Source organism: Scomber scombrus, chromosome 20 (genome assembly GCF_963691925.1).
Source record: "Scomber scombrus chromosome 20, fScoSco1.1, whole genome shotgun sequence".
Lineage (NCBI taxonomy): Eukaryota > Metazoa > Chordata > Actinopteri > Scombriformes > Scombridae > Scomber > Scomber scombrus.
The window spans coordinates 20919811-20938455 of record NC_084989.1 but is presented as its reverse complement, the minus strand read 5'-3'; the positions used below and the strand labels follow the sequence as shown (position 1 = coordinate 20938455).

The following is an 18645-nucleotide window of genomic DNA, read 5'->3' as shown; positions in this document are numbered from 1 at the left end:
GACTGGTGCCAGGACCCCGGTCGCCATGATGCTCCCCCTGCAGCAGCAGAGCCTCACTGCGGGACAAACGCAGCGCTGGCAGCTCAGGCCTCACATACCGGATCCAGCCCATCATCCAGGAAAGAGCCAAACGTCCTCTTTGGAGTATAAACAATAGGGCTTCTGGTTTTGTGTCATGTTTGTGGGAACTCAGACGGAGAATGGAGAGAGGACACAGAGAGAGAGAGCATGTGATGAAGTCAGAGAGAGAGGTGGGAGTGAAAGGGGGGGAAGGGTGACAGTTTTTGATCTCCTTGTGTACTCATTCATTCCTCCAGGGTGAGAGCATAGCCGGAGAATTTCAGGCAAATGAGTCTGAATGGGAATGAAGTTTAAAACAAACAACAACAACAACCAGCTTTTGAGAAGTCTGGTAATTAAAAAGGCACGACTACAGCTGTGTTAAAATATTACATGCAAAATCTGTTTCTTTGTTTCTGTTCTGTTATCATGATTTGCTCGGTGACTCTCAGACACCTGCCGGACCGCTCATTTCCATTTCCAGTCAGTGCTGCTGATGCTTACGACACACCCTTTAAATTCCTCTCATGACTGCCATCAAAAGCAGATATGTTTGACTATATTATATAGACATTTGGTATGATTATATAGACATTTGAGTACATAGATCACACATTTACATAGAAATAACTCAAATTATTTGCATTATCTAAATAAAGCTTGTCTATTTGCTGGTTTTCTTGATTAATTAATTTGTCATTTGGTCTTTAAAAATGTCACAAAATAGTGAAAACATTCCCAAAAATGCAACATAAATATGTCTTGTTTTATCTTGACCAACAGCTTTACACTAGATCGTTTACTATCACAGAAAAGTAATGAAATCTGAAAATATTCATATTTAAGAAGCTGGAATCAAAGATTTTGTCTTAAAAAAACCGGCTGCTGGACCAAAAAGCCCCAAATCTGTAGCTCCCAATGCAGATGTAGTTTAAGTTAGTTCCTGATATCCTGAAGAATGTTCATTCTTCACATTAAATATGATTGGTTGAAATAGTTCTCGTGTTTTATGTAACATTGGACCATAGTATAGTGTCTTTAATATAGTTATTTAATCATAAAAACTAAAGATTAAACTCTCTCTGCTCTCTGAAAGCTTCATTATGGATACATCATGTTTATCTGTGACTGATGAGGTTTTTATGAATGATTTATGGTTCAGAAGTTTGGTATAGAGACTAATTATGTGAGGATGGTTTAAAAAAATGACTAAAAAGGATTAGATTATTATTAAACTAGTTGGAGATTAATTGATTAATTGTTGCGTCTTTACACTCAGCAGTCTTGAAGCTGTTTCCTGATCTCCTGCTAATGTAGAAGCAGGTTATTGTCAGTAACAGCCTATTGATTGTCTTGCGTAAGTGTTCTGATTGTTTGGGTCAGGTGAAAAGATGAAGTGCTGCATGAAACCTGAAACGAAGGCACAAATCCAGGCAGGCGAAGAGAGAGAAAGCTCCGTAGAGATCAAGTTCAAGGCTTTCAGTCCCGGCTGCTGCTTTGAATTTGGTTTGGATTGCAAATCTGCACATGGACTCTTCTCTCTCTCTCTCTCTCTTCTCCCTTCTCTTCTCTTCTCTTCTCTTCCTTTCTCTGTATGTGTTAATCAAGTGGTGGATATGGTGTCCCAGAGAGCTTTCTATCACTGTGACGGTTTTAGTGACCAAAGCAGTGATTAGCCCCCCAGTATGGCAACACTGGAAGGGGGGGGGGGGGTGGATTACTCGTCTATTTTTAAATTGCTTGGCCTGGAAATCGCTTTACTGCATCGAGCAAATCACCAATTCTCAATTACACAGAGAGAGAGAGAGATATAGAGAGAGAGAGAGAATAACATATGTCATTAGGCATAGGTGGCGAATATAATTACATTTAATATAATATTTAAAGTGATGGCATATTCCTAATTTATCCAAGCAGATAATGATATTTGAAAGTCTTCTGCTTCCTTAGGGGGAAGTTTTAAAAGTTACCCTTCATACTCAGCACACTTAATTATGTGACCTGAACATTAAGGATATAACAAAGTGACCATATATACAAAAATCACTTCCCTTATGCAGTCACTCACTCACCACTCCCTATATTAGGGGTGTCAAACATAGGGCCTGGGGGCCAGAATCGGCCTGGCAAGGGGTCCAATCCAGCCCACTAGATAACTTTGCAAAGTATGAATATTGTGGTAAAGTAAGTCACATTTTTCTGCTGCTTCAGAGCTTTTTTCCCCCACACTGACCAGGATCTCTAAAAAAAACTATGAATACATAATCTGGTCATATTTAATAACATTCATATATTCAACATTGTGTAAAATCATCTGAAAATTGCACTCATTTTTCTTAATACATCTCAGGGTGATCATCTGTTTTGGAAATAAATGGTTTATTATAGTAAAGTTTTATATTATAGGTTATAATGCAATAGTTTTACAGGCCTGACCCACTTGAGCTCAGATTAGACTGCATGTGGCCCCTGTAGTAAAATGAGTTTGACACCTCTGAACTATAAAATAAACACTAAATAGTTTAATAGTAGTTTTGACATTTTTAAAATGTGGAGCGTTGCACTGTGAGATTGTTGGACATGGACAACACATGTAGAGTATTTGAGGACTCTATAGTAGATACACTCAGATAAAATAGCAGAGGGTAAAACTAGAGTGCTATATAGTAAATAGGGAGTGATTTCAGACTCATTCTTAGTGTTATTCTAGCATTATGCTCAACTGTAGTCTTGTATGTGTTTGTGATTGGAGGAGCGTCTCGTCCACACAATGCCACGTCCACCTGTTCCCTCTCAATCTTCTCCTCGTTTTAGTCCTCTGGAGTCTCCTTCCACAGACACACAGACAGACATACAGACAGACAGACAGCAGCAGTGTGATCTGATATAGGCTCTCTGTTTATTTAACAAAACACGTTCATAAAGCAAACACAGCTGCCAAATAGGAATCCGGGCTCGAACACACGGTTGAATTCAGGCAGTCGTCTCCTCCTGTGAAACATACATTTTTTATTGTGTGAGCTCAACAAAACTGAAACTGCATTCCCAGGAGGCAAAAAGCAAAGGGAGGGGGGTAAGAGGGGGGTAAGAGGGGGGCCCTGTTGTCACTATGGTTGTTTATTAACCATGTTGACTTTGGGAAAACATTTGGCTTCGGCTGTCAGCGACGTGGAAACACAATCTGGCTTCACTGTATATTCAGCGGGTCGTTTTGAGTTGTTTATTATGCTGCTTTACTGACATTGTTTCAGTTTGTTTGCCCCTTAACTGAGGATTTCCATGTTTTCATGACCCACTTATCTAGAAAAAAAAAAAAAAAAGGTTGCTTTGAGGCTACAAGCATAAACACACACGCATAAATTGTGTACATGCATCATGGCCTGTGGGCTTAAACCCGCTCAGTTAGCAACTATTCATCCATTACATTCATCCACTGACTCATCCTCACTAAAGAAAACAAGACAGAGAGTCCTATTTATGCCAGAATTAGTTATACTTATTAGTAGCACCAGGTATTACACATGTATTACTGAAGGAAGTAAATTTAAGGTATTTATTTAAGCTTATTAAGACTTAATGATTAGGAATTTCTCTAGAAAAGCCCTTTAAACCTGCCTGTTGAGGCATTAACTCGAAAATGAGGTATAATTTTATTTTAATGAGGCCTATTCACCATAATTACCAACAATATATGTGTTAAACCTTGTGAAAATAAGTTGGAATTGGGTGATAATTTCTACCCTTATGCTTTATGAGCAGTCAAACCAGTCTTTTCCTCTATTAAAGTCTAATTTAAATAACTGACACGGGTCCAGCTGCTGAAAACACCCACACATACTGGACACAGGCATGCAAATATTGACATAATAACATCAATAAAAAGCCAACCTGTAGCTCACACAGATGTCACACTGGACAATATTTAACTGTGTTATCAAAGCTCCAGATTCAGAGTCGTTGCTTTTGTTATACAGGAAATCTTATTGAACTGATTTTCCTTAATTGATTAGTCGTTTGGTCAATAAAATGTCAGAAAATTGTTTTAAAAAAAAGTTAATTAAAGCCAGAGATGACGTCTTCAAATGTCCACAACCCAAAAATATCCAGTTTACTGTCATAGACGACTAAAGAAACGGGAAAATATTCACATTTAAATATCAGATCAACTAAAAGCCAATTAATCAATTATAACAACTCAAAACCTACCTGTTGAGTCTTTTTTTATTCTATTTTTATTTAATTAGTTTTTCATGTTTTACAACTGTAATCTACTTTATTTTATGTTATTGTATTATTATTATCATTTTATATATTTTTTTATCTTCTTATTGATTTTATTTGTCTGTTTCTTTTGTCTTTTTAATCTATTTTTTAACCTAGTTTTTTACTAGGTTAAAAACTAACTTTACATTTTTTTAATTTTCTCATTTTAAAATATTAAATTACTTTAAATTAGTTTATTTCATTTTACTTGATTTGATTTTTTAAATTTATTATTATTTATTATTATTTTTATTTTTATTATAAATCCTTTTTTAAAATTAATTGATTAATTTTTAAAAACATTTTTATCATTTTTTATTTTCTTTCTCGTGCATCGGTCTCAATTTAAAAAAAAAATTCTTTGTTGTCATGTTGTGCTTGTTCAACACTTGTTCTGTCTTATTATCAGCTTGTCAATCAGCTCGTAAAACACTCTGAACCACATTAACTTCTGTTATGAAAGGTGCTATATAAGTACAGCTTGATTGATTGAGAGAGTTGATACATCCTCACACCTCTAGTTCATTCCCTCACAATACACATTTTGGTCTGTCCTGTAGTGAAAAACAGAAGTTATGACCTTAAAGTAGCCGCCGGGCTCTCTCTCCGCAGATCAAAGTCGGCGGGGGACAGGTGTAAGTAGACGGGAGTTAGTCAGGCTGTCAGTCACACACCGGCTTCACCACGCCCTCCTCTCTCTCTACGTGTCCCTCTCTCTCTCTCTCTCTCTCTATGTCCCTCTCTCTCTCTCTCTCTCTCTCTCTCCCTCTTTCCCTCTTTCTCTGTCTGTGTGTGGCCTGTTGAGCCCCAGGGAGCTGCAGCCGGATAAGGGTAGTCATGGCTGAAAGTGCCACTTAAGTGAAATACAAACACTCATACACACATGCAGAGCTTTTTTGTATAAATGATAAATGACACAAAACACCATTAAACGGCCACACACACACACACACACATACACATAGACACACACCCTCTTCTCTTTTATATTCGCTGTAGATTGGTGGTGAGCATGTTTGATTAAAGTTAACATAATTAGCTTTTTACTATCCCGTCTCTTAAGTTTAAGACAGACAGGATAGTATAGGAGCCATCTTTGAAGATAACGGCAAATGTGTCCTTTTAAAAAGGTTGCGGAGGATGAGAGCGTCAGTCATTGGATACGTCATTTTAGTCTGATTCATTTACAACATATTATACATTGAGACAGGGCTGGATGTGTTGTGGTGATTAGAATTTAAGCAGAAAACGCAATAAAATACACAAATAATGTTGACATTACTCTTATGCAATGTAGAGAACACTGTTATCTTTTGTGATGATTTTTTGTTATATTGCTACATTCATTTTATATTTAAAATCCATTACTGCCATGGTGTTTTAATGGATTCATGAGATTGACCCATACAAACACACATGACACAACATTGGTGCAGCTCTGCATGTACTACTTTCTCTTTTACTTTTTATCACACACACACACACACACACACACACACACACACACACACACACACACACACACACACACACACACACACACACACACACACACACACACACACACACACACACACACACACACACACACACACACAAACACAAGCTTTAAGCAATACAGACTACAGGGAGAGTGTGTGTGGGAGGCGGTGGGTGAGGGCAGAGGAAGTGGACTGCAGGTTTTATAGCTGTGAGTAGGTGGACCATTGTATTGTTAGTGGTGATATGTGTGTGTGTGGGTTTTTTCTCGAGTATTATAGTCCCCACACACACACACACACACACACACACACACACACACACACACACACACACACACACACACACACACACACACACACACACACACACACACACACACACACACACTGCGTACTGGACCAAAACCACACCAGCTTTCATTGGGTGCTGTTTTTTTTACTTTATTTGATGAATAAATAAGATTATTCAGAGAGAGAGAGAAAGAGAGAAAGAGAGAGGGAGAGAGGGAGAGAGGGAGAGAGGGAGAGAGTCTATAGTCTCGTTGAAAGCAGAGTGAGATAATTTGTTGGTCAGCGTCTGAAGGCTCTGTTCCCATTAGCGGCGCCGAGTGTGTGCAGTGCACTGTGGGAATCCATTGTTGACCCTCCTCTCTTTATTAATAATCCACAGTCAGTCCATTTCTCTCATCTCTCTCTCTCTCTGCTTCTCTCTTTCTTTTTTCTCCCTCTGCTTCTCACGCAATCTTCCTTTTTCTTCCTCCACTCCCCACTCGCCCTTCTCTATCTGCACTATCCTTCTCAGTCAGTCCTGCTTGCCTTTTGTTATCCCTTTGCCACTTTCCTCTTTTCAAATCTTCATCCTTCCATTTCGTATCCCTCTCTCTCTCTCTCCCTCTCTTTCTCTTTCTCTACTCCGCGGTGCCCTTTCAAGACAATGGAGGAATCCCCTGGCCTGTGACTGACAGGCCTGTGTGGGGCTGGCTGCTCGGCCTTTTGTCCTTTTGCCAAGGAAAAATGGAGGGAACCCAAAGAGGAGGAGCAGTCGAGAGAGCAAGAGGAGGAGGAGGAGGTGGAGGAGGAGGAGGAGGAGGGGAAGAGAGGACCAGTTAGGGTGTCATTCATGTGTAGAAGTTTTTGGGGAGCTTTCAAACAGTGCTCTGCAGGGGGAGGGGGAAGCCTTTGGCCAAGCAACAGCCAAGCAACATCGGCCCATGTGTTGTTCTTAACTTCACATAACTCTGCACTGAAGCTCAGTAAGAAGAAGAAGAGGAGGAGGAGGAGGAGGAGGAAGAAGAAGAGGGGGAGGACTGCTTCTTAAATGGGGATTTACTTGTATTATAGTAATGCACTTTATTTATAGAGCACCTTTCATATTAGGGATGTAGCTCCAAGTGATTTAGAGAGAATAATAAATAACTATAAAATACAATAAAACCGCAAATAAACTAATAAAAAATGAACATTTAGTTTAAAATAAGTTTAAAATTACACTAATTAGAAGCCAGATTGTCGTTTAACAATGGCTTTAGTTCGAGTTTTCCATAATTTCGGAGCATAATTTGAAAAAATGCTACACTACTTATTTTCTTGTGTGCATACTTATTTAAAAACTCCAGCAGTAGACGATATGATTTGAGAGCTTGTGAAGGATTGTAAAACGACAGAGAATCCCCAAAAACCATTTAGAGCCACTTTTCCCACAGCAGTTTGAGAGACTATGGTGGTTGAAGAACATTTTTTACATTTTTAAGTCAAATGCATCATTGTGTTGCACTCTGATCTCTAATCTATTTTTTAAAAAGTGTGTGCTCTAAACAATTATAATAATTTAACTACTGGTTTTACTGGTGTGAATGGAGATGACACAGCTGCAAAGCATGGGAAAGACATTTTTACCAGTTCATAAATGTTCCAAACAAACCATCAAAAAAAGACTAATGCTCATATTTCAGCTCTGAAACAAAGAGAGCAGAAGAGATTGTCCAATTTCATCGAGTGTATTAATTAGGAAATATTTAAAATACTGTTAAATTGACATTTTTTAGTATATATCGTCTTCTACATTGTTTCAAGTTGGCGTTGTGTTTTCTTCAAATAACTAAACTACAAATTATCGGCACAAATCAAGACTACGGTAGGCCGCCACGCTCTATATAATCAATTGGACATGCTGAGAGCTTCGAAAACAATTAAAAGAAGCTCAAAATCTATTCAAAAAGATACTTGAAGTCAATGAAGTGAAGCTAAAACCGGAGTAAAGATGCTCACACTTCCTTCCCTTTTGGTTAAAAGTTGAGTTTTTCAAGTGCCTGTTTTGGTAGTCCCAATCTTAAAGAAATAAAAGCATGAATTACAGCCCTCCTTGTGTGTCTGTGGTCACTCATGTACTGAGTTTATATACCGCAGTAACAATAACCGCGGATATCTATAGAAAACGAGCGTGCGGTAATGAGGCTCGCCGCTCGAGTGACCGAGCAAGTTACTCACTCAACCAAATCCTCTCAGCCTTTTTTTTTTCCTTAAATTTTTTTATTTCCTGAAACACTGAAAGAAGTCCAAGTAAGCACAAAAGCATGTGCTCTCCCCCTCCCCTTCGCTTTGAGCCCCTCACCCCGGTATTGTGCTGGCAGTAGTGTGTGTGTGTGTGTGTGTCGTGAGGGGATGGATATTGGGTGAAGAGTGGGGAGACATAAGCCAACTAGAGGCAGATTTGGCACCAGATTAAGAGGCTCGGAGGGGAATGTGTGAATAGGAATTTCACTTCCAGAGGAAACCAAGTGTGTAAAAGTGTGTGTGAGAGTAAAAAAATGCAAGAATGAGGGCGACAGAATTGAATAGCCGAGAGGTTCTAATGATGATTCGACTTCCTCTTCTTTGATTGTTTACCTCATAGGCAAGCTGAGACCTGATCGAGTTGATTCAGCCACAAAATACCAAAACATTAGATGTCTTAGATGCTGAAAAAATGACACCAACTTCTTGTTCTGAAGGTTTAACCCTCAGCTTAGTGATTGGGGGCAAACATGGAGTTTGGTGCCCCCCTTGTTAGAGGAAGGTCAGATTTAGCCAATATAGGGCAGAACGGGGTTGGTAGTCTTGAATAGATTCTCTTTTAATGGGTAATGGAAGCCTAAAGTGTCAAATGGTAAAGGGGAGGTCTTACTCTCTTTAAGCTGATGTGGACTGTTGGTCTATCCTGTGTTATTTTTAATTGGGAAAAAGAAAACATAAACAGGACAAATCATTACTATAAGTACATTTTGCATTATTGTCCTATTATCAGTGGTATAAAATAATCTTCAAATGACGATAAAATTGTTTATCGCGATTATTTCTTAGACCATATATCGTCTAATGAAAGTAGTTATCGTGACAGGAAGCTGTCATTCTCTCTTCATACTTTTTAATAATAGTGATTTGTTTTATTATAAAAGCCTAAAGGAGAAATACCAAAGAGAAGGAGATTTACATCTTCACGTCCTCTCATTTCAATGTCAAGTGGTTTTTATTTCAGAAATGACCTCTAAAGAAATTACATCTTACCGAAAGAATTCAGAAAATTTCAGCACCAACACTTTTTTAACAGCGCCAGACATCTAGTGAATGTGACAACCAACCCTGTTCTCCCCTATATATGTGAGTGTGTGTGTGTGTGTGTGTGTGCTCTGTCTCCAGTCTGATGGGGCATTATTGGAGGGAAACCGTAAGCTAATTGGAGTCACTTGACTGGAAACACTGCAGCGTCTGAAAACATGCACATCCAAACGATAAATATGAAGCGCTGGACAAAAGAACAAAAAAATAGTCTGCACGCTAAATAATGCTCCCATGGACATTTATTGGTAGGCCTAGACAACCATATGGTGGTCTAGGCCTACCAATAAATGTTCATGAGAGCATTATCTAGTGTGTAAACATCAGGCTTCGGCTCACTGCGCTTACAGTGGAAACATACAGTCTACACACACACATGCACACACTTATGCATACACACACGTACGTTGCCTCTTGGATATCTGCAGTCACATTTTAATTAGTTTTCAAAAACGTTAACATTCAGCTCTGTGAATTTACAGCCTCTTCTAACGCACGTAAACGCTCTCATAAACACTCTTAAAACAAACACACACTGCTAACACACATGAAAACACACAAATATGCACATTAACATCTGCCCTACGCCCTCACACACACACACACACACACACACACGCTGAGTGCTGCAACTGTATAGCTTGTAGTTCTTGGCAACACCGACCAAAGTAAAAACTAAGATTTTGTAAACACGGCTGCGTGCTGACCTACAGCAGAGGAGTCCCCCCCCTTGTGACTTAAAGATACACACACACACACACACACACACACACACACATCCCGAGGCACATTACCACACTTTTTTTATCCGTCAGAGTAATGGAAATGTAACCCAAGTAGCGAGAGCGGTGCAGATAAACCAAAGCATGTTATGACACTCAACACATACTGAAAGTGCAACGTGTCACGCATTTGGCCTCCTCTCCGTGTGTCTTGTCACTAACAAACACGCTAACACGCACACACGCTAACACACACACCTCTCTCTGTAACAGGTGGCTCACGGGTGACCAGGCTTCATTCACTGTATAATAATGAGGGATATCTCAAAATAACTAGCCAGAGTCTGCCTCATTGTAGTCAGGCTTGGGAAGGTTACTTTGGAAATGTAAGAGGTTACAGATTACTAGTTACCTTATTTAAAATGTAATAAGTGATATAAAAGTAGGTATATCATGAGGTAAAGTAGGTACATATTGAGGTAAAGTAGAAACAGTGAGGTAAAGTAGATTCATAGATTCAAAGATTCAAAGATTCATAGATTAAACTCCATATTTGTTGGAAATGTTGCTCTTTGTCTCCCAGCACTGTCCTTTCCTGACTTGACTCTTTACTTTTTACTCATCCAATCTCTTAAAATTTGACGTCTTTAGAAAAGGGATCTACTTCATTCAAGAGTACTATCCACAGTGGATAGATTGAGTTTCAGTTGTATGATGCTTGCTTTCCTCCTGTTTGATTTACTGGTTTAAATTCGGACCCAGTGAGGTGTTTGCAAAGATGTATTTTGTTTATTCACAGTCTACAGTCTCAAAAAAGGCTGGTTCATAGTAGTTTTAGTACAAGTGAGGAGCTCCGAGACTCCACACTGCCCCCTGCTGGCACCACCATCATTTACCCACCTTTTTTATTTTTTTTATCCCACTCTCTCTCCCTCTTCACATCTTCCTTAAGCAAACAAGACTCAAACAAGGGTCTCATTAAAACCTCCCACTTGCAAAGTTGTAAAAGGAAATGTGACACACTGGTTTCTCACTTTACAACACACACACACACACACATTCACACACACATAGAGAGAGAGAAACAGTCCTGTTAAAGGCTGCCTGAGTGACTGAGCAGACTGATGTGGCTCAGTATAATACAATGAAGAGACGGTGGCGGTACACTAAATCCCACTGCTCCCACTTTGTTATTCCAATTGACCCGTTGACCCGAATAAAACTGTTCTTGTTCCCCATTGTTTAATTTTGAAAGTACATCAGTCGATGGGAAAAAAAACGGAGAGGGACACTTTTTCACTGCAGAAAGAAGAATTTTTTTTATTACTTTATCAAACTTTTGACTGCTTTAAAAAAGTAAACGATCACCTCGAGGAAAAGATTTATTACACCTGGGTGTAATAGAGTTTAGGCGATTGAAAAAATAAATGTTATGAACCTGTAGCGTCTCATCGTCTTCCAAAAAAAAAAAAACAAGTAGAAGATCTTGTGACCCTGTTTCATAGTAAGAAAAAAAACAACATAGTCGCTTCCTAGAAGAAGAAGAAGAAAAAAACGTCAGCAACCCCTGTCTGCCAGAGCCTGCTTTAGGAGTTTGAATGACCATCTTTGTTAGCGTTCATAATTACTTGATCACAGGCATGATTGCATTACAGTCCGGCTTTTCTCTCCTTCATTGCTGATCGGGCTCTGGACGATATCAAGAAGGAGAGGAGAGGGGAGGAAAGGAGAGCGAAGGGAGGGGAGAGGAATGCACTGATGCACAAGCTTTTATTAGGTGATTGGTTTAGCCTGGATGGAAGAATCGCTGATTGTCTGTTAGCGGGAACTTTGCTGCCTCATAGTGGGAACTAGAAATTAAGTTTTTAAGTGTTTTAAACTTCTCAGTGTTCAGGTGTGTGTGTGGTTTATAAAGCATCCACACCCTGAGCTTTGAGAGGCTTTCCATCTTCCTGATTATCACCTGTTCTGCCAGCAGGGTTTGCCTGCTCTCCTGGGGGCCGGTTCCCATCTGTGCTTTGCTCAGTCACATGTTCCCTCCGAGCTCCTGTTTCCTGTTCCTGCCATCTGATACCTGTCACCTGCTACACACTGAGCCAACACCCTTTTTTGTGTGTGTGTGTGTGTGTGTGTGTGTGTGTGTGTGTGTGTGTGTGTGTATCTCCTTCTCTCTGGCTCTCCTCCCTCCCCTTGATTTCACTCTCCATCTCAAAGTTGAAACTGTATCACAGACAGTGTTGAATATTGGGAAAGTACTTGACAAGCTCTGTCTTGCTTGCGTTGCCGTAGCCAACCTTCCCTCCCTTCTTCCCTCCCTCCCACTCTTGCCATCCTAACACATACACACAACCAGTTAAGAGCAGGAAATGTCTGTCATGAAGGAGCTGAATGAACTTTGCATTCTTCTCTTTTGGCAGCGTAATTGCAAAGCTGTCTCCCAGCATGTTGCATTCAGTGTAGATTTGTGTGTGTTTTTTTTTTTTACACATTTTACACAAAACACTCCGACAAAACACATCAAAGAACGTTTTGTCTTATCTGATTTTTACAACGTGTTTGCGAGGGAAGAAGGAAGCGCTTGCAAATTTCTCTTGAGTTTTTCAAATTCAGTATGTTAATCTCTGCGGTTGTTGACACACGGGAGGTTGTGTTTTTTTTTGTTTTTCCACAGAGGGCCTCAGTGACAGCTTGAGGTTTAATTTGAATTAAGGTTGAGTCTCCGAGCTCTCGCAGACGTCTGTGGCACCCTATGTTCAGAAAGCATCCCTGAATAAATGAGTTTACACAAAATTCTCCTCTTCCAGAAAAGCCAGAGTCGGCGAGTTCCTCGAGACGCGTTCCTTCATGAAGTGAAGTGTTTTTAAACAGTGGGTCCTCTGTGGGCTGCAGAACTGGGGACTGATTGAGGGGTTAATAACTGCATAGTTTTGGCCTGTTTATCTTGCCGTTCCCGCCAGCCTGTCTTGTCCGTCCATCTGAGCAGCAGATGACACACAGACACACACAGTGCGGCTGGCGGAGGAATGTTTCTGAACGCCGTCCTCGTCCAACAACCGGGCTCTTGTGAAAGCACTTGGCATGGGCCACAGCTGCAGCACTCTCCCTCGGCCACTTTGTTTGGCCGGCGTTGCCATGGCGAGGAGGAGTTTTTTGGGGAATATGGGGATGGAATGTCGGCTGTGGAGTCGGCCTCCTTTTGCTGAATATACAGGATGTTTTTGTATGTTCACTTTACAGCCGTGATTAGGTTAGAAAGACTTGAACATACGCTCAGCTGATTTTTAACATAATGAGAGATTACGCAGCTGTACTTCCACTTTTGGGCTAAAAATGGCCGTTAATAGAGCCAAAATGATTTATTGAATCATCTAATATTTATATAACAACTATGGCAACTCATATATGTAATTTGTCATACTTTCATTGAAGTAAATTATAGTTTTTACTATTTGCTGACAGTTTATACACCAAACGGTTTATCATTCTTTTGTGGTTACACCATTTGACATTTTCAGGAACATTCAGACTTTTGGTAAAAACAATGGTGCAAATGTCATTTCAAATGACGTGAAACCAACAAACATACAAAATGTACATTTTAGCAAACCTGATGCTGATTTTAAGACAATATTTTAAGATTAATGATTTCGATCCTGGTATCGGCAAGATTTGATTGTTATACATCTATATTTATTCCTTGATGCATCCTTGCAAGCTTGGACGATTAAGGGAAATTTAAAGGATTTAAATGCCATCTGCCTAAATCAGTATTAACACAGTTTCATTTGTCTCCACAGCCTTTCTTCAGACTACTGAACCTAAGGAAGCTCGGCTTGAGCGACAATGAGATCCAGAGACTCCCTCCCGAGGTGGCCAACTTCATGCAGCTGGTGGAACTGGACATATCCAGAAACGGTACGCGGATACGAGTTCCCTGTGCACAAATGTATCGCATCACTGTTTCATTATCAGTCAGCGTGCAGTTTAGTTAGAGAGACCACACCAAAAACAACAAGGGAGTTTTATATCTGTAAGAATTCCTGCCATGCCGAATGAGTTACAGAATCAACATGCATGCAGCAACAACCGTTTGATAAATATTAGCTCTTTGCCAGGTTATCCAGTCTTACCCTCAGGCACAACAGACGTTCATTCATGGATCTTCATGCCTGTGAAATAAGATGAGCACAGTCATACATGTCACACACACTTCAAATAACACACATTTTCCGCAGCTCATCAATAAATATCTCGCCCTCTCCATGTCCTTGCACAACTAAATTGATATTCGGTGTTGACGAGGAGCTTATACAGTAGATACGAGACATCTGCTCTGCTCCGCACTGCATCTAGTGCTGTGGGAGCAAGTGTGCAGTGGCCTGTGAGGGCCTTTCCCATCTGTCTGCCTGTCTGCTCCTGCTGCAGGACAACGCTGAGCCCAGATAAAGCGTCACAGGCTGCTTGGCTCAGTGGGGATTTCTTAACATACACCTGCAGGATTCAGGGGTGAAGGTGTCATTTTCCTTGTCAGGGCCAGTAGGCCAGATGATTTGTAGTTGTGCTTTTTCTATATGTGCACATCAGGCTAAGCAGGAAAGACTAGAGTAGAGCTAAATTGATGCTTTCATGCCTTTTTACAGGGTCACCTAGAATTATAAGAGATAATGCATTAAATTTGATTTGAACATAATTATATTTTGTTATTTATCATTATTATTAATTATTTTCTGATATTTTACATAAACCAACTAAAAGTTAAAAAATAATGAGCAGTTGGAACTATAATAAAACAAATTATTTAGTTGCAGTCCTATATAAATGACTTCCAAATTAGCTCCATTTCAACCCAATACAACAGTAAAATCCTGCTTTTACATTATTATTATATGTTTTATAAAATATTAGTAGTATATGAGTATAGTTTAGTATATGAGTACAACAATATCTGACACTTTTCTACCCTCCACCACTGTTTGCCAAGCAATTTGAATATAAAATTCCTTAAAGAAGTATTAAAAAGGTCATTACATTTGTACTTAAAAAATGTGCAGATATCCTGTTTTAACATCTTAAGGTGCAGCGACCCACTTGCCTTGCAGTGAACCAGTGTTGACTGTGGGAATTAACCGTATTACACAAGTGCTTTTTACAAAACGGGCAATATGTTTCTTTTCTTTGCAGTACAATACACTTGTTGCCACACAGATCTCCTTATCTCTTATCTGCGTAGTTGTAATGACAACGCAAAGAGAGCGTGACAGACAAATCAGATGCAAAACAAATAAATAAACAGCCTTATAATCAAAAACATCTAGCTGTAGGAGTGTGTTTAATATGTTTATCTATTTTGTGTCTTTCACCAGTAGGTTTTTAAATAGATGTTTCCCTTTATTTTTATTTTTTTGACCCCTACGTTCTGCCTTTTTACCATACATGGGAAACTCTCCTTTTCAGATCAAGATCTAGAAACATGATCCAAGGACCTTAATTTGGACTTGCATGAAAGCAAGAAGCTATAAATGTGTGATTGCACTCTAAATTTGACTTAGTGGGGGGGGGGGGACTTTGTACACTTTGCCCACGTCCTCTCCTCTGTAAGCACAGCTTCCATCTTTCTCTCTCTCTGTCTTATTTTTCTCCCCTTATTCTTTCTTTCTCACTTTTTCCTGCCTCTGGCCATCTGGTTGCTATTAAAAGGAACTTAAAATGATTCGCTCTATAGAATATGAGCCCTCTACATCTCCGCTCTGCATCAGTGTGTCCACGGTGCTGACTGCTGTCCTCCCTCTCTCCCTCTCCTCCCTCCCTCCCTCCCTCTTTTCTCCTGCAGACATTCCTGAGATCCCCGAGAGCATTAAGTTTTGCAGGGCCTTGGAGATCGCAGACTTCAGTGGAAACCCCCTCTCCAGGTAAGCAGAGCGGAACAGCCCATCACTCTTTTCATCATCACCGGGAGAAAATATTGTGCTAGCCCACATGTAACAAAAAAAAGGGGGAGGGGTGAGAAGGGGGGGTCATTACGACTACGAAAAGTGCACCAAAGCATGATGAGGGTCATTCGTTTGCTCTAATTATGTTTACACTTTAAATGTGCAGTCAGTTGTAGGTGAAATACGGTGAATGTGCATGTGCGTGTACACACGGTCAAATGCACTTTAACCTGATTTTCCTAAAACTACAAAGCTTTAACCCTTGACCCTTTACACACTGTTCATATTCTGACTCATAATTAATGTCTACACCAATTCACATTCATAAATTCCCCCATCAGTCATTAACAGATGATTTATTAATCATTCTGTTTGATTAATCATCCACAATCACTATTTTATGGTCTAGGAGAACATTTAATAGATTATGATGAATACAACATGTTTGAATGCTGATTATTAAACACATGTAACCGTTTTTATCCTTCAGCCATACATGAACTAAACTCTCACTCCCTCCAATCCCCATCCCTCCCCCACTACCACCACAGTAATCTTGATTTTGAATCACCGCGGACTGTTGTGCAATACCTGCATTTAGCACTATTAGCCTTTTTCTTTACAGCACTTTATGTTCATCATTTTACCTTGATTTAAGTTATCCTATTCTATATGTGTGTGTGTATGTTGCAGTTTTCTTTTATGAGAGACAGCAATAACACAGACACAATAAGTTAAAAATGTGTATCAGCTACACAAAAAACTAAATAAATATGCATTTTATTCCCATTTTTGTAAACTGTGGCTCCCATTTAGGAAAGGTCTGGTATGGGGATGATGTGTATGGGGTGTTTTTACGGCTCTCAAATGTAAAAAAAAAAAAAAAAAAAAACCCCAGTATGTTAGGGTTAAAATATTCCTCTACAAAAAGAAAAAGTTATGTACAGTACTTGCCTGAAAGAGATCACATTTACCAGAATCAGTTAACCCCTATTAAAAAAAAGTCACTCTCTTAATTCAAACCTTTCTTGCTACACCTGTGAACAGCGATGTCTAGCTCGGAATTTGTAACGTCCTCCCATTGGAAATCAATGGCTGGGAATTTTATTAATGTTGAATACTTTAACAGATGGGAATACCTAGTGGACCAATAGTCTATAGTCTGTGTGAGTAAAGTGATCCCATGCGTTGCAGAAAAGATCCCTAAAAAATATTCCCTTCTTTTCTTTCTTTCTTTCTTTCTTTCTTTCCTTCTTTCTTTCTTTCTTTCTTTCTTTCTCCTTCAGATTGCCGGATGGTTTCACTCAACTCCGAGCGCTGGCTCACTTGGCACTCAACGACGTGTCATTGCAGATTTTACCCAACGACATTGGAAAGTATGTAAACATGCACAACATCTCATAGTTTTGATTTGATAAGCACATTTCTTTTTGAATAGTCACAGAAACTGTTTTAACCCTTAAACAGGCCGGAGTGGAAAATGAGATGTTCAAAAATAATTTGTTACTAGTTATCTCATTTGCATTTCTTGCTTTCTCTGGTCATTAATATCAACTTTTTATTGATATCAAAATACATAATTCCTTCCACAAATTAAATCTTGTATAATGTCTGCTAGACATACAAAGCAGTACAAGAACTTCTGTACAGGAGATACAAATCATAAACAGACATAGATTTATAATCATCCATAAAACAGAGTAGAGCAAAGATAAATCCAGGTTTGTTTTTTTCAGTTTGCTCTCCTTATTTTCACTCCCTTCTTACAGAGTTCTTTATCTTATGATGTAGGATATCGAACACACACTAGTTTCTAAACTGATTTTTATCATTTATATCAAAGTATAACCCTACTACAAGCTTTATTCTACCAATCCAGTTCTACCAATTCAAGGCACATGCAACTGAACAACCACCATAACCAATCATGCTCTTAACAGGCTGTTAAAGAGTCTCTATCTCCTGGTGCACGTTGCCTGTTTACGGGTTAATAAGTATAAGACATTTTTAAAGTAGACTGTAGTCCGTTATCAAGTCATCATCACACTCGTCCAAGCTGCCAGACTGAAGCACTTTGACTCAGTTAGATCCATGAAACATTAGGAGAGCGAGCAGGTTTTTTTTTAAGAGGAGTGATTCTGTTGCCCAGTGTGCTCTGAGGAAGCTGGTCTCCGGGCTCGGGGCCACACCGCTCTGCTCAGACAGATGGAAGGAGCCCCTCACCATGCCAGGCAGCCCAGATGAACAGACCTGCCATCTGACTAACCAACCTGCCTCTCTTCTCTCTCCCTCTCTCCCATCCTCTTCATGTCGCCTGCCAACTCCTACCCAACCCCCCCCCCCCACCCCCCTTTCTTGCACTTGCTTCACTTTCTCTGCCACTCCTCCCTTTTTTTTTTAATAGTCTGGCCAATCTCGTGACGTTGGAGCTCAGGGAGAACCTGCTGAAATCTCTGCCCACGTAAGTGTCATCTCCCTCCTCTAGCGTGCATGTGCTGAGCTCAGTCTCTCTCTCTCTCTCTCTCTCTCTCTCTCTCTCTCCATCGTGAACAATAAGCGCCTGTTGACAACGTGAAAGAATTACCGCAGCTATTT

General features: G+C 39.8%; 1 protein-coding gene across 4 annotated transcripts in view; it reads left to right on the top strand.

The window, feature by feature from the left end:
* Positions 1-18645, top strand: part of scrib (scribble planar cell polarity protein) — an 86804-nt gene that overhangs the window by 21050 nt on the left and 47109 nt on the right. For all 4 annotated transcript variants that reach the window (XM_062441857.1, XM_062441859.1, XM_062441858.1 and 1 more), the window contains exons 2-5: positions 13918-14035; positions 15951-16029; positions 17337-17426; positions 18455-18511. In XM_062441857.1, coding sequence (XP_062297841.1) covers positions 13918-14035; positions 15951-16029; positions 17337-17426; positions 18455-18511 — 344 coding nt within the window. The remainder of the gene's footprint in view (positions 1-13917; positions 14036-15950; positions 16030-17336; positions 17427-18454; positions 18512-18645) is intronic.